General features: G+C 29.5%; 1 protein-coding gene across 1 annotated transcript in view; it reads left to right on the top strand.

The window, feature by feature from the left end:
- Nucleotides 1-17,286, top strand: part of LOC142330314 (fatty acid synthase-like) — a 154,888-nt gene extending 137,602 nt beyond the window's left edge. Inside the window, exons 31-35 of the mRNA XM_075375531.1 lie at nt 4,599-4,857; nt 8,803-9,089; nt 12,153-12,374; nt 15,953-16,189; nt 17,055-17,286. Of these exons, the coding sequence (XP_075231646.1) occupies nt 4,599-4,857; nt 8,803-9,089; nt 12,153-12,374; nt 15,953-16,189; nt 17,055-17,243 (1,194 nt within the window). The 3' untranslated portion in view covers nt 17,244-17,286. The remainder of the gene's footprint in view (nt 1-4,598; nt 4,858-8,802; nt 9,090-12,152; nt 12,375-15,952; nt 16,190-17,054) is intronic.
- The last annotated feature ends 358 nt before the right edge of the window (nt 17,287-17,644 follow it).

Genomic DNA, 17,644 nt, shown 5'->3' on the forward strand with positions numbered 1-17,644 from the left:
GATGTACCACATGAGTTATAAACCCATCGTCCACCCTAAGGAGTTTTGTGGCCCATGGACTGAAAAAGATAGTTATAAAAATTTATCTTTTATTCTCTTAATTACTTGTATTTTTATAAAACAATTGCTAAATATATATTTAAAATGTAAAACGTTAGATATCAATTGTATTTAATTTATTATTTGTTGAATTTATAATAAATAAACTGCAGTATTAAAGGCCACAGTACTAATTTAGTGAATACATAACAGTAAGAATTTCCTAAACCAAATAGGCGTATTTCAATTTTTTTCACAAATTTTTTTTTTAATAACGTAACGTTTTAAATGAATAGTAATTGTCAATTAATTACACAAGAAAGCACTGATTAATTGATGACAAAACATGCTGTAAAAATATTTATAAATATTCTGTTATTTGCTTAAAAGTAGTCCATATTGAATTATGCCTTTTTTGCTTATGGTGGCAGTATAGGCCGGTAAATGAACACGTATATTTTTATATTCGATTGAAATATTGTTTGTACTGAATTGCATCCCTCAAGTCATTACAGATTAGAAATATTGGCCTGAGGGTGATAAAAGATCTAAGACCACTGATGTAATAACTTTGAACAAAGTAATCTACATTTCAACATTCTTGTTAACTTATTTGTATATAAATTGGTGGATAAAATTAATACGAAAATATTAAACTAATAAGAAATTTGTATCTCATGTCAAGTCAAGTCACAACCAATACTGATATTTAATGTACTATATGTGTGTTACAAATGATTCATAAATAATTTTTAATTGAATTTAACGACAAGTCTTACTTATTGTTTAGTCATTTTGCTAAATTTATTAAATATCTGTGAAGTCTACTTGTTACAAACCTCACTTCTACTGTTAAACTGTATAATTTTATTTAGTTAATATAATATTAACAATTATGAAAAAGTTAATGTTGGAAATTTAACAAAAAAATATTTATTTTAAGTTGTAAAAAGGCTTTACTTAGAAGTTAAAAAAGAACATATTTTTTATATCTTCTTAAATTACATTTGCATAAAATTTCAGTTTATATATATGTTTTCATAAAATAACCACCAAAAAATTATCAGCGTGGGTTCCCTCCTCTCCACCACACTTAAACCTCAGTTACAGTAATTGTTCGAAATTTCCTCCTCATAATGTACACAGCAATCGGCCCGACAAAAAATATTTCCGATGGCCTTTAAACGATCATCTTGGATCGTTTATTAGCATTTTCTATTTTAATGAGTAACTCTTCTTTTTTTTTTTTTTTTTTTTTGAGGATTTTGAGGTCACAGCGGTGGACCACTTTACTCAACTCTAGTTCATCTTTTTCTTTTTTTTTTCTTGATTGCTTCCCAATAGTTCTTCAATCTGTCACATCTTGCTTTTTTGAGTTCTTCTGAACAAACCCTTGTTGTTTTCTTTTTTTAATTTTAAATCTGGAGTTTGCTTCTTTAAGCATTTTTATATTGTCAGTTTTGTTTGTAATCTTCTATTGTGATTTCTAGTTCTTGCATATCTTGTTTAATTTCGGTTATCCAGGTCGGTGTTTTGGACAGTTTCCAGTATTCCTCGACCAGTTTCCTGACAAGACTGTTCGGTTCTGTTCTTATTATGTCTCCAAAGAAGGAGATTCTTTTCTTTATAAAGTAGTCTAGAGCTGGTTCTACTTCTTTATGTACCTCTTGGTTTGATATGAGTCTCCATTCTGCCCCATAAGCAAGTTGTTTTTTATTTATGCATATTCATAGAATTCTTCTTTCTATTCTTTGCGTCTCTGCCGAGTAGGAAATGTTGGATTTTAGTTTGAAGAGTGTTTTGCTTCCATATGATATTATAGGTCTGATTACAGTTTTGTAATGTCTGAGTTTGGTATTTATTGAGATGTATCTTTTATTATATGTTATTTTGGTGGTATTTTGTGCATAATTGAGCTTTTGTGATCTTTCTTTCCAGTTTATTTCTTCTTTATGGTCATGTGTGATATTTTCTCCTAAATATTTAAATCGTTCAACTAGCTCGACTTTATGTCTGTTTATGATTACGTGGTTCAATATCAGGGGATCCCTGGCCATAATTCTAGTCTTTGCATATGATATTCTTAGGCTTATTTTTCCTGCTAGTTCTTCCAATGAAGTTACTTGGATTCTAGCTTCTGTGATGTTATTGGCAAAAACGCTAGGTCATCTGCAAATCCTAGACAGTTTACTTTGATATGGTTGACATGTTTCCTTGCTTCAATTGTTACGTGTGATGGGTCTTTTTTGTACCATTCTCTCATTACATATTCTTCAGTTACAGAGCAGTGGGGATAATCCATCTCCTTGTCATAAACCTGTTTTAATTAGGAATGGTTCTGATATTTCTCCTCTAAATTTCATTTTGGAGTATGTGTTAGCTAATGTTAGTTCTATCATTTTTACTAGTTTCGGGTGGAATCCTAGGTTTCTTAGTATTTTCAGCATTGATGGTCTATGAATACTGTAGTAGGCATTTTGGAAATCTATGAATGATATTATTAGTTGCCTTCGTTTCATTTTGTGTACACCCAATATTAATTTGAGAGTGATTGTTTGTTCAGGACAGCTTCTCCACGGTCTAAATCCCCGCTGATATTCTCCCAGTTCATTTTCAAATTGATTTTTTATTTTATTCAGTATTATTCTTGAGAGTGTTTTATACGTGCAATCTAATAGTGAAATTCTTCTGTAGTTTTCAGGGTTGGTTTTGTCTCCTTTCTTGTGTAGTGGGTGTATGAGTGCAGTAGTTCAGTGTTTAGGTAATTTTTCTTCTTTCCAGATTTTTTTGGAGATTTTCTAGAAGTGACTCTTTAGTCTCCTTGGAGGATTATTTCCAAAGTTTTACCACTCTCTGGTCTTCCCCGCTTGCTTTGTGATTTTTCATTTCTTTTAATGCTTGGTTTAGTTCTTTTAGTGTAGGTGGGTTTATTTGGTTTTTGTTTGATTTGATAACTGTGTTTGTGTTAATCTGGAAGAGATCTGTGGATTCTTCACAATTTAGTAGTTTTTTGAATGGTTTAGCTAATATTTCTACATTTTGTTTATTATTGTGCGAGGGTTTACTATCTTCATCTTTTAGAATTAGAGTTGGTGGTTCATATTTTTGTATTTGTGTTTTAAAAATTCTATAGTATTCCCTTGTATTATTTTTATCGCTTTCAGTTTCGATTAGAGTAACTCTTCTTTATTATTAAATTTTTGTTGGTGTATTATCTAGTTTCCAGGTGGCCCCAAATGAAGTAATCTACTGGCATTAAATCAGATGATCGTGGTGGCCAATCAATCGGTCCATCACGTCCAACCCAGTTTCATTCAAGTGATTTGCAGCTACTACAGAAAAATGTGATGTTGCACCATTGTGCTGAAAAATCATTTGCAATCTAGTTTGTAAAGCTACATCCTCCAAACAAACCAGCAATTATTTTTTTAAGAAATGAATGTATGCATCTCTGTTAGGTTTTTCATTGAAAACAATCGGTCCCAGAATTTTGTCATAAATAATACCACATCGAACATTAATATGAAGTCTATGTTGGAAACTAGTTTCTACAATACCATATGGATTGTCTTCACTCTATAAATGACTATTTTTAGAATTGAAGACTCTGTTTCTCATAAAAGTGGCTTCATCAATAAATAGAATTGAATTTCCCTTATCAGCATTGTCTAAAAGCCGATGACAAATGTTTAACCACAGGAGTAATCTGTTGGCCACAAATATTGCACCTTCTGCAGGTGGAAAGGATAAAAATGTTATTTTTTCAGGATGCGCACACTTTGTTTTTTGACAAACCTTTGTGACATGAAATTCGCCTTGTACTAGTACCTGGGTTACGCTGATTACGCTGAATCACATGATGATCATCATTAACATGATGATTTACTTGGTATTCAACAGAAAACTAACACGTTGGAAATAACACTTTTATTCATAAATCCTAATACACCAAAGAATTTTAAAAATAATGCTTAAAAGAATGCTTATTAGGTACAGAAAGGATAATATGATTTTCTGTTTACTTTCATTTGTTTTGCTTCAATAAAAAACCAATTTTTATAAGCTTTTATTTACTTTTTATTGACTATTTTCTCAGAATGAAATTCTCTACAAGTTTTGTTACTAAATCTTCTGTATTTATTAGTCATTTAAAAAAGCTATTGTACTACATAACTAAAAAAAGTTTGTTTTAGAACATCAAATTTTGTGTTTTACATCTTGTGTATATGAGTATGTATATAATTTATGCATGTATATGTCGAGTGTGTGTATGTGCAAAGTTTTCTTATTGCAATTATATTAATCCATTTTCTATATTTCCCTGTTTACTTTTAGTAAAAAGTGAATTAAAACTATTGTAATTAGTTATCTGTACTGGAATAAGAGAATGCACAGTCTATAAAAATGTAAAAATGAAAATTCTTAAAAACAGAAATTTTTAAAACCATAGAACTTTTTTAAAATGTCTTAAGAATTCATGTCACAACTTTTTTTATGACTTTAAAAAATGATTGATATGTTTAATTTTATATACAAAGAGAGTTTTTATTTTATTTTAGAATGATGTATCCAAGATTTCTCTTCTTGACATTGCCAGTCGAAAAATTATCACAGATAATACATTGTTTGTTACTCTACTGTGTGAAAATAGTATTATTTGTGAAAATCGAAGAGAAGATGGTTTATCAGGTGTAACAATAAATTGTGATAAACCTTTTACACAACCATCTAAAGTTCTGTTGGTTTTAGATCAGATTTTTTGTGCCACAAAAGAAGCACATATCTTAATTTCAGAAGACATTTACTATCAACATACAGGTATGATTTATTATTAATTATCTTTTTTTTTATTTTAATCGATCAGAATACCAGATATTTATAAACAGCAGGTAATAATATAATAAGATTATTTTTTACCTCTTGTATGAGGTCTGTAAATAAAGTAATGAGACTGGTTCAGAAAAACCTTTTATTTGCAATCCAATTATACATGGACGCTATCACCTTCAAAACAGTTCCCGTGGGAAGCCACACAACACTTAAAACGGTTTTCACACTCTTCATAGCAGTGTTGGTACTCAGAAACTGGAATAGCCTTCAGATGGTCGATTACATTTTTTAGATGGTTTTCAGATGGTTACTACATTTTTTTTCTACTGTTCCAAAATGGTGTCCTTTAGGTATTTTTTTGAAGTCAGGAACAGGAAAAATATCGCAGGAACTCAAGTCAGGTGAATAAGGTGATCGATGAACTACAGGGATGTTTTTTTTTGCAAAAAATTCATTAATTGAGAGTGCAGTGTGACAAGGTGCATTGTCATGATGCGGCATTCAGTTGTCTTTTATGGCTGGTCTCATACGGGCAACTCTTTTCCGCAGTCTTTCAAGAATTTCTCAATTAACATTTTGATTTACAGTCTGTCTTGTAGGCAAAAACTCCTTATGAACAATGCCATTATAATCAAAGAAACAAACTATAGCAAGGTTTTGATTTGGTAATTTTTGCTTTTTTGGGATTTGGTGAGTTTGAAGTGTGCCACTCCTTGCTCTGACATTTTGTTTCTGGGTTGTACTCAAATATCCAAGATTTAAAACCAATAATAATGTTTTTTTAGAAAATTAGGATCAGTTTCAGATTTTCCTAGTAGATCGTGGCACACTTCTACCCTGTTGTTTTTCAGTTCAACAGTGAGGTTTTTTGGGACCAATTTTACACAAACGTTTTTAATATACAATTCATTTGTCAAAATTTAATGGACTGTGGTACTGTTTGAATTCAATTGTTCTGCAATAATTTTGACAATAATTTTGACGCAATAATTTTGACGCTGGTCGTACCATACCAAGTCTTTTATTCGCTCAACATTGACATCACTTTTTGATATTAACGGTCTTCTATAGCGTGGATCGTTCGCAACTGATTCCCGGCCATCTGAAAATGCTTTAAACCACCTTAAAACTCGTGACAGAGCGTCATCTCCTTACACCCTTTACAATTTTGAAAAATTTTCAGTAACATTCTCACCAAGTTTAACACAAAACTTAATTGCACAACATTGCTTATAATTAGTATCACTCATTTTTGTAACGCACTACAAAAACTCATTTCACGAAAAAGTTTGTTTACGTCTCTTGTGGCAACAGTAGGCTAAAAATTATTATTATTAGACTAAAATTAATACCTAATATAAATCAGCTGTTCATATAATCATATGTTAACTATTAATTTTACAGTGTTGCCACTTCGTCTGCCCAAAAAAACTAATCTCTACTTTATTTAAGACCTTGTAGATGATTAATTTTTTTTACAAAATTACCAGAATTTTATTTACTTGTATATTGAGAATAACATCAAAAGTTAGTGTTATTTGCTTGAGGCAAATATCTAACCACTTTGCCAGTTATATATGGAAAATATTACTTGCCCTATTTCAGTATTGAAATATATATTGGCATTTTTTTTTGTTAGTATGTACTCTATTGATCGCTTAATAGATATCCAAACAGTAATTTATCTCACTCTTTGAATGGCCAATAATGCCTATGCTGTTAACAGCATATTCATGTTACTTTGCAGATATTTTACTTGATTTTTACCCACAGATTGTTTCTAGCATACTTTATTTTTAATTTCACCTCATAAGAAAAAATGTCAGATATGTTCTAGAAGACCAGTCAACAGTTTTATCGGTATCTTTTCATTTATTGTTGAAATTTTCATTCTGTATATCTCAAACATTTAAATTGAAACGTGAAGCTGCTCCATCCTGGTGAAATATTACATGAAATCATTTTCCTTCTCAGAGTGGACAATAAAAACAATCTTTTAAAATTTTGATGTAGCACGTACTACATAAACCACAGACATGTGGGTTTCTAAAACAACAGAAAGTGTTCCAAATTGATCTTTACAAATTGATTATTTTTGGTGTTAAGGAGCTGTAGGTCAGGAAGACTTTAACGGCCATATCAACATCACTCAATCTTCTGAGTACTGTACAGATGAAAGCAATGGAAAACTACAGTTGTTTTTCTTCCAAGAAAGTGTAGCTTTCCACATTTTCATGTAACAAAGATGGAGGCGCCTTCCTCAGTAAAATATTCCAGAGGTAAACTAGTCCCTTGTTTGGATCTCTGGATGGGGAGTGCTAAGGAAAGGATCACCAGAAAATTAAAAAAATAACATTCTACTAGTCAGAGCATGGAATGTTAGAAGTCTAAAAAAGGTCGGTAGGTTAGAAAATTTAAGGAGAGAAATGGGTAGGTTAAATGTAGATGTAGTAGCAATTAGAGAGGTTCGATAGGAAGAGAAAAACAACTTTTGGTCAGGTTTTAGTAATTAACTCAGCGTCAAATAAAGGGCAGGCAGGAGTAGTTAATGTAATGAACAAGAAGATAGGGAAGAAAGTAGAGTATTTCAAAAAGCTTAGCGATATAATCATTCTAATCAGAATAAAATCAACACCTAAGCCAACAATGATTGTTAACGTCTATATGCCAACAAGTGCCTATGATGACAATGAGATACAGTGTGTATAAGAAAAAATTGACAAAGTAATTAACCATATAAAAGGGGATGAAATAATAGTTGGAGATTAGATGCAAACATTGGAAAAGGTAAGGAAGGAAATATTGTGGGTGAATACGAGCTGGGCAAAAGAAATGAAAGAGGGAACTGACTTTTTGAGTTTTTCACAAAGATAGTTTAGTAATTGCCCACATCCAGTTCAAAATCATAATAGAAGAATATGCACATGGAAAAAGCCGGGTGATACTGCAAGGTATTAGATAGATTATATATATCATGGTTAAACAAAGATTTAGAAATCAACTCGTCAACAGCAAAGGTTATCCTGGAGCAGACATTGACCATAATTTAGTGATAATGAAATGTAGATTGGGGTTTAAAAACCTGAAAAAAATGTGTCAGATGAATCGGTGGAATTTAGAGAAGCTTGAGGAAGCTTGAAGTAAAGAAGACTTTTGAGGAGAACATTGCAAGAGGTCTGAATGAATTTATCGAATCATTTTCTTGGGAACTAATTAGACCTCAAATACTAAGATCCATACAAATTCCTCAGGTGCCAGTCAAAATCAGGAGAAGAGATGCAGTATTACTCAAGGTAGATGCATCAAAATGTAATCAACCAGAAAACAGACCAAGCGATTCAAGGGGAAGGTGCCAGATTTGTGGCTATTCTAAAAATAAAGCGACAAGATCCTGCTGTAAGTGCCAGAATTAGGTATGCCTTGGTCACTGTTCTGATATTTGTGACATATGTATTTAGTAGTCCAGTTTCGTTTATTACATTTTACTGTTGTTATTAATATTATTATCTATGTATTTATATTATTCTTCTAACAAATGTTCATTATAAAAAAAATTGTAGATACAGTCTAATTCTTTATACATTTTTATCAACATTTGGTAATATTAAAAACACTGTTAATGTATTTATATTTTTTTAACCTATATTATGTTAATAATACAAATGACACTTATAGAAACAAAAAAAAAGGGTTTAAAATTAGAATAATTAGTGGATGACTATTGTCATTCACATGACCTCTCATGTAACGTAGTTACACACGACCACTCGAGAGTAAAAAAAATCTATACATTCAAAAAATGCAATTAAATAATTTTATTACTCTATTTTTAATCTGCTTAGTATTAAGGTATGGTAAAAATATATTTCTCTTGTTAATAACCTCCTTTCTTTTTTTTTCTTTTTACAATAAATTTCCTTTTTTCTTTCGTAGAAGAACATGATTATCTATCTTCGAAGCAATTATTATACCATATTCCTGAATCAATCAGTGAACTTATTGACTACAGTAAAGAAGTCGGTGAAACTTGTTTTGTTGAAGTGCCAACATTAAGTCCTCCATACAAAGAAGTAAAAGACGTATCACCTGTGTTTATCATTGGTGGTTTTAAACCACAGCAGCTGGATAAGTTAACATCACAACTATATTACCCAATATTTAAAGCTAAATTACCAGCTGATATAAGTACAATCAAAGAAGCAGCTACTAATTTAATTCAGGTAATTTTTGCTTAAATAACTTTTTGTTACTAGGCAATATGGTTAATCAGACATTAACATTTTTTTAAATTAATATCTGAATATTCCATTCCGTGGAATTAAAATATAATTAATTATTATTGCTCAAATTAACTAGAAAAAATACTTCATTATAAGTTTAATATTTTACTTCATTTATAAGTTTTAATTTTCTACATCTAAAAATATGATAAACTGATAACATTTTACAGCAAAATTAACGAGAAGAAATGTGTTTATTGACTGTGACCATTACCTGATTTCTTTTTAAAAAAGATTTGATATTTTACATTCTATAAAATGTTAATTGCTGTATAAGTAATTTTTTTTATTTTAAATATTATTAAATACACTATAATCAGATGGTTAAAACATAATACATACTTATTATATAAACTACAGGGACTGGATTTATAATGAACATTGTTATTCAGAGAAAGCAATTCTGCTTTTTATCTCTTGTACCATAGGTTTTTTACATGCATAATGATCATGAAATGATCAAATGTCTGGACAGACAAAACTAATAAAATATAAATAAAAATAATAATATATATTTGTAAATGATAATAATTAATGCTGAAGATGATTTTGGCAACTCTCAACTGCAGAGAGTTCTATTCAGTTTTTAAAAAAGGGTTTTGCTCATTTGTTGGCTCATTTCTTAATAATATTGTTAATCAATAGAATACTATAGATTATATGTTTAAATTATTATAAAAAAGATAAAATATATTCAAGGTTTATCACAAAGTTCTCCCGGGCTTTCATAACCTATTTTACTCATGAAAATAATTGATAGTTCCTATAAACGTATGTCTTAAAATGCTTCGTTTGCGAGTTATGACTAGTAAAAAATTTTGCTCGGATTTCAGCTCCCTTGGTGAAATGTGGTTGTACTGAAATTTGTAGGATGTTAATTAAGAAGCAGAATTAGTGTTATCTTATGGCTGTTGACTTGAAAAATCGAATAAAGTAGGTCCCAGAACGGTATCTGTAGTAGTTTTTGAGAAGTCTGGGGTGAAAACCAAGAAATTGGGGTAAAGAACCTTGTTTTTTATGTTTGATGTACAATAACTCTGTTAAATGGGTAATAAACACAAAACATTTCAAACAGAACTTGTAGAGAATTTAATTCTGAACAAAATTGTGTAAGATAAGTTGGTAAAAAAAAAAAAAATTAGAAAAACTTTTATATGATTATAAAATGCATGTTTAAAAATGTTAATATGAACAGTTTCCATTACTTTCACGAGTAGAATAGGTTATGAAAGTCCCGGCAGAACTTCGTGTATACATTTTATGGATATATTATAAATAAAATATATGCCTAAGCAGTAAAATGCAAGGAAGACATAAAATAAAAATAGGTACCTTTATCATCTGCTATTAGAGGTGGGCCAAAGAAATGGAAAAAAAATTTAAAGGGAAAAATTACTTCCTAAAAACTTGTTTAATCAGATTTAAGAACAAAATGTGCCATTTACAATCTCATAATCGTTACACTTAAAAAATTATTTCTACTTCTTGTGAGTATATATTCTTTAAGGTTCTTGTTGAACTATCAAAACATGTTGATTTTCTTCAACATTTCAACTGTTTGAAATCTCTTCTTTAATGTTCCTTTTAAGTTCATCAGTACTTTTGGTGTTTTAGTGTTGTAGAAGTTACTTTTCATAGAACAAAAAAAAAGTAATCTCATACACGTAAAAAAAAGACTTCGAAAAATAGCAACGACTTCAACGTCTGTGGATGTATGAAATGTTGTCTTATTAGCAAGTTTTTCTTTTATGCTGAGAATATTTGTTCAAAATTCCTAACTGTGGTATTTATTGCAGGAGAATATGGGACCGGATCATATAAGCAAAATTCCCTATGAACGGCTTGGGTGCAGTCACAATTTTAGTAATATAATTTTACAACAAATGTATGTTGTACATCATTCCACTGTTCCAGTGTAATAATATTGGCAATAATATGGCTATGTATTAGGTATGCGTTCAGATACACTTACACAAACTGCAAATTAAATGGCTAGGTTAACTGATCTATTATTTACTAATTATCACAATATTTAATTTTAAAATTTAGCTATATATCTTCGGTCCTAAGTTACTTGTACAATAAATTTTGAAATAATTTAAACAGTGTAAAGAATTTTTAAATTTAAAAAATGTGTTACATATTTAGAGTCGTAAATCAGCTTTACTTTACAACAATGCAAGTTATTAACTTTTCATTTTGGCTTCTTCAACATAAAATGACTGTATTTGATTGTCTCTAAATTAATTACTTTTGGAGAATTAAATTAAATTTTAAAATTTAATATTGTGTAATTGAAATAAAAATTATCAGTTGACCTAGCCATTTAATTTGATAGTATTGTAAATTATCAGTTATGGTGTATTATTATTATTTATTTTGTGGAAGACCGTTGTTATTATTAGTGTTTGAGCCATTAATTACAACATTAACTGTTTAAAGTTTGTTATTGGTTGTAATTCTGAAATTAATATGAAATAACAAAAGTTACATGCTGTTTTACCGTGTTTTACTACAACCGCCATTTTTCCATTTTTATAACTTTTATTGCTAATAACTTGAAAATGAAGGCACTTAATGAGAAATAGTTTTCAATATCATTTTTCTAGTAAAACTTTACAATAAAATAATTTAAAATGCGTCCACCCTCCTATTTAAAAATGTGTGTGTGTATGTGCATGTGCATGTACACATGCACATTTCTAATAAATTAATTTATATTAAGTATTGTTCTATTTTTTCTGAGTATTCTGTTACTTTTAACTATTAACCTGAAAATGGATACTACCCTTTCTACCTGGCTATTTATTATATTAATAAATAAAAAACTCTTGGTAAATTTTACTTTGTAATGAATAAAATTGGTAATTATTTTTAATTAAAAGAAAATGTGAAAAACTTGTGATATTTGTTGTCGTTAGTATTTTTATTTACAAACATATTAGATTCATGAAAATGAAAAAAAAACATTAATTTACTTATATATATATATCTATTTTTCAGGCAATGAAAGATTTCCCAAATTTGGAAGCATTTACATTAATTGGTGTCGGATGGGGTGGATTAATTGCTTTAAAAATAGCATCCATATTAGAAGCTGAACATAAATTGATGTCTGTAATTCTTTTAGATTCTGAACCATACATTATTCAAAGATGGGCTTCTGTATTTGAAGAAAATATGGATATTAAACTGATAAATAAATATTTTAATTTCGATAATAAGGTAAATTTATTAGAATGAGCTTATTATTTTAATAACTACATTTTTAAATTTAAATTAATTAAAGTGTAACAAGATTTGATAATACCTCGTATATAATTTTGGGGAACATCATAGAAAAATAATTAGGTTGGATTTTGTAGACTATTGAAGAAAGCCTTTCATATAGTAGGAATGTATGAGGTCTGTTCAGAAAATAACTGAACATTTTTAATTACGCACCATTGGAGATATTTAGTGACATATGGTTGGCAGCATTCTGTTCTGCATAATCTCTGTAGCCATATTTTCTAGGATTCTTGATTTTTATTTGAGTGTGTTTAAAGTGTTGATTGCGATTTTTATAATATGCAATTTTCAGGAGCAATTATACAACCTAAACTGTGTGTGAAACTGGGCAAAAAATTCAAAGAAACATTTAACTTTTGAAACAATCTTATGGAGGTGATGCTTATTATGAATGGTTTTCACAATTTAAATATGGTCGTCATTCAGTTGAAGATGACCCTCGACTAGGAAGTCCTTTGATTACATATGTTCAGAAAATCAACGATCTGATCCATGCAAATCGCCTATTGACTGTCAGAGAAATTGCAAAAGAGGTTTGCATCTCAACTGAATCGTGCCATGACATTTTGATTGAAAAATTGAACATGCGTTGAGTTGCAGCTAAGTTTGTTTCTCGTTTGATGATGTCTATCGAGTGGACGTTTGTGAGCAATTTCTTGAACAAACTGATGACAGTGAAACATTCATGCAAAGGATTATAATGGGAGATGAAAGCTGAGTTTATGGGTACGACATTGAAATAGAAGTTCAATCATCACAATGGATTTGCAAAGGATCTCCACACCCCAAGAAAGCACATCAGTCTCGATTCAATGTCAAAGTGATGTCTCTGTTTTTATTTACTTTAATGGAATTTTGAATTCTTGTCTTGAGGTGAAACAGTAAACCATGCATACTATCAAAGCGTTTTACAACAGTTGTGTGAAAAAAATTGCAAAAAGAGACCAGAGTTGTGGCGAGACAACTCATTTTTCCCCTTCACCTAGACGATGCACTTGCAAACTCAGCTTTGTCAATTTGTCAGTGTTGAAGCAAAAATCAGATGACAGTTCTCCCTCAGCCTCCCTACTCACCAGACTTGTATCCTTGCGATTTTTTATTATTTCCAAAATCAAAATCAGTGATGAAAGGACACCGTTTTGAGACTATTGGTGATATTAAAGAAAATTCATCATGGACCTTAAAGCTCATTTCATTCAAATAAAGCTATCCAGGACTGCTTTGCAAAATGGAAACACCACTGGGAAAAGCGTGTAAGTAGGGAAGGCGAGTACTTTGAAGGGGAGAAGGACCAATAATTTTGTAAAATTAATAAAGATTAAAACAATAAACTCGATTATTTTCTGAACAGACCTCATAAAATATCTTATGTAGGATCAAAGTTTATAGAGATATTCTCACAGTATTAAATACCCACAATAATACAAATACTTTTTTTTTTGTAATTATAAATGTTTAATACCCCTCAGAAGAATTTCTATCCCTCTACAAAGTTATAGGTTTAATCTTAACCTTTGACTCATCCCATATTCAGTGCAGGGAGTGGAATTTAAAAATAAATGAAAAAAAATAGTTTTTTTTTTTAGATTTTCTATTCTTGCATTGGAAAATTCATATTTTTTATACCATGGGTTTATGGTAACAAAAGTTAGTATTATAATTTTATCAGTGATTATTCTCTGTTTTTCTTCTACTTCACTTTAAAAGAAAAAGAAGTCATTAAATCATAATTAGCTAAATTTTAATTAATTTTAGCACTGCTGTTAGTGTCACCTACCTTGGGTTAAAAGGAATGTGTCTTCTACCTTGTTTAGTAGGAATCAAATAATATTTCAATCTATGTTGTGTTTCTCACAGTATGTTGTATGTATCAAACAAAACATATAAAGCACATAAAAGTGCTACATGAAAATTTTACATAATGCTTAACCCTTTGTATGTGTGATGTGTGTCCTGTTCCTATGAGAGATTTATGAAATTTGATTCTGTTAAGATTTAGAAAATTTGTAGTGCCTTCATGAGTGGGTAAATATGCTTCAACAAGTCTGTCCAATATAGCAGTGCAATCACTGTAGGCAATAATTAGTAACTCCAGTATTTCTGAGTTTATTATTGTGTGTTTTGTTATTTATTGTTGTTTTTTTTAATCTTATATATTTTGTCATTGTGTTTTTTGTTTTTAAGTACAATCTGATCTAGTTTAAAAAATATATATATCTTTATAATAAGGACACTGAAAATATTTAAAAAGTATAACTTAATTCAGAATTGTTTTTTGTTCTAAATAGATATTATTTTTTTATTTGGATTTTTATGAATTAAGAGCTATTCTGTAACATATTGACACACAATGTAGGCAAATGTCTGTAAATATGAACTGAATGAGAAAACAAGGTTACACTCAAAAAAACATTTGTAAACAAGCTTTCTTAATTCTAAACTAACCTTTCATTTGTTAAATAACCATTATCAGTAGACACTGAAGAGTGTTCATATAAGAAAATAAGTAAATAAATTTAAATAATTATTTATTGACCGATGAACAGTACTTTTGAAACTGTATAATAAATTTTGTTATTGTATTTTTAAAATAAGAGCAAGAAAGACAAAAACCTGTTAATGTTTAAAGTATAAATTTAGTTTATTAGAAACATCTAAACCACTGAAACCTAGTAACTTTTATCGCTTACCATAATCATTAGGTCATGTTGTGCAATCGTAGAACATTTTTTTAACACACCTCTTAACATAATGGATAGAAAAATATCTATTTCAAGAAAGTTAAAGATAGCATGAATATTAGATCAGTGAGAGACATATTTACTTCCCTGTTAAAAAAATTTATAACATAAAATAATTTATAAATTAAAACATGAATCGTGGAAGAACAGTGTACTGTGATAAGATTTTTTTCTGATAATGTAAAGCTGGCCAAAATAAACTTACAGGTGGTAAAATAGTGTGATAAAAATGTATTAATTGTGCAAATTTTTAAAGTGGAATGAACAGTTAAATTCAGGCTGAACAAGTGTTACTGATTTTCATCGTAATTGAAAGTTTGACTGACCATTCACAAAATTCTATTAATGATCTTATTTGTAAGGACAGAAGCAAATTTTGATAAATCTTTTAAATTTATAATGTGGATTTTGGTTTGTTTTTATTATAAGTTGTGCCTTGTTCCTGACAATAATAAATAAATAATGTAGATAAAATAAAAATAATATAGACAGCATAAGAAAGTAATAATACAGAATAATGCTTTACGGTATAGAAATAAAACTCTCATAACTCAATGGTGAAATTTTTAACGTACAATCTGAAGGCATGCTATGAATCAATGTAAACTGACTTACAGTATGGTTGAGAAAGAAGAACAGAGTTGAAACATTAAAACACTTGAATCATCAAGACTGCGGAGCATTCTTCTGACACTAAGCAAGTAGTATTTATAAACTATTTATATAATTAAAAACTATTATTTGATTGATTACATGTTTTATTTTTTACAGGCTCAAAATGAATTATCTGAATTAAGGAAATGGGAGGATTGTATAGAGTATTCATTAAAAAATAGTGAAAAAAACATTAAGTCTGAAGGTGATATAAAATTGGCTTTGACTGCTTTAAGGAATCATTTAAAAGCTGTAGTTGATGTTAAAAGGGAATCTTTTGATAAATTAAAATATACATCACTTTACCTGTATAGATTGTACAATTCTTCTGAAGAAATCACTAGTTTAGGAGATGTAAGTAAGCTTGTATTCACAGTATTTAAGTATCAATAGTGATCCAGATGAGCCTGGCATTACCTGATTACCACCTCAGCTCCAGGTTGGGCTTTTTTTACAGCCACTTGAAACATATTGAGTAACGTACAAATTAATTTGAACACTGGATATTTTTTGTTTATTTCTATGTTATGACTACTCTGCTTGACCACACCCATTCTTTAACTTGTTTGTGTAATGTGTGGTTATTGTTCTTCGGTTATTTATTTTGAATATTTATAGTAATGGACATAAATCCAAGAAAGCGTTTAAAAATTGTTTCTCTTTCTGAGCATATCTGTATGTCATAACAACAAATAGCTTCTGACTGTGATGCTAGACTGAGGACAGTGAATGCTATTTTAAAACAACTTAAAGAAACTGGTTCCTTTTCAACTCAAAGGAAAGACATACGTGGCTGTAAAAGCAAAACTACTTCGACACGGGATAATTATATTTATTTTTTTTAAATTGATAAATTTCTACATTTTGAAGAATTCTAAAACCAGTTTGGCATAAAGATGTAATATAGAGTTGAACTGTTATTACAGAACTGTTATTACAAGTTTGTAATGAGGAAAGATTTTATTTTGCCAATCCAAAGTTGTATAAGACTGTTAATAAACAGGTTTCTTATGAAATAATAGAAAAATAAATTTTACTGGAGTTATACTGTACACTTATTTTAGCTATGGTATATAACAATTAATTTTTTAACATCTTTAGTGCTGTTAGCTGGACTTCATATGAGAGTGATGTGTTATTAGTGAAATAAAATAAATTTTTTGGCAGTTTACTGTCAATATAATAGTCTTGATTTTAATTTATTTTTCTTCTTTTTCAGTTTGGTCAGACGGTTAAAGTAATAATCAGCAATGAAACCAACATACAGAGCATGATTGACAGTAGAGATACTATACGGTCGGTGAATAGTAATGTGTGCTTCTATTACAAAAATGTAGAACAGTTTTTAGGTTATTTCAGAGTACTTGAAAACAGAATTATTGAAGGTTTAGGAACTCTAGTTGTTTAAATTACCATTAAATTACCAGTTACACTATTGTTTTCTCTTGTAATTGTCTGTTTTTTTCTCTTGTTTTATTATAAAAAACCCACAATAATCACATGATCCTAAGTAAATTTCTCTAAATTTTAAAGTTACAGATTGTGTTTTTTAACATCCATGTACACATATGGTCATTTCACATTATTCTGAATAATTTATTATTTATAAGTACAAGAACTCCAATCAGTCAAGTCAGCTATGGATTGAAGGAGAATTTGGGGAAAACCAGAATCTATGTTATTGTCTTCCTAACAGATAACAATCAGTTAATTGTCATCCCTTTATTACTATGTATTTAGCTACCACTCTAGAAATATAAACCAGAAATTGGTACTTTGTAATTTTGCTTCATATCATACAAGTTTTGA

The sequence above is a fragment of the Lycorma delicatula genome, chromosome 9, assembly GCF_047948215.1.
Source record: "Lycorma delicatula isolate Av1 chromosome 9, ASM4794821v1, whole genome shotgun sequence".
NCBI lineage: Eukaryota > Metazoa > Arthropoda > Insecta > Hemiptera > Fulgoridae > Lycorma > Lycorma delicatula.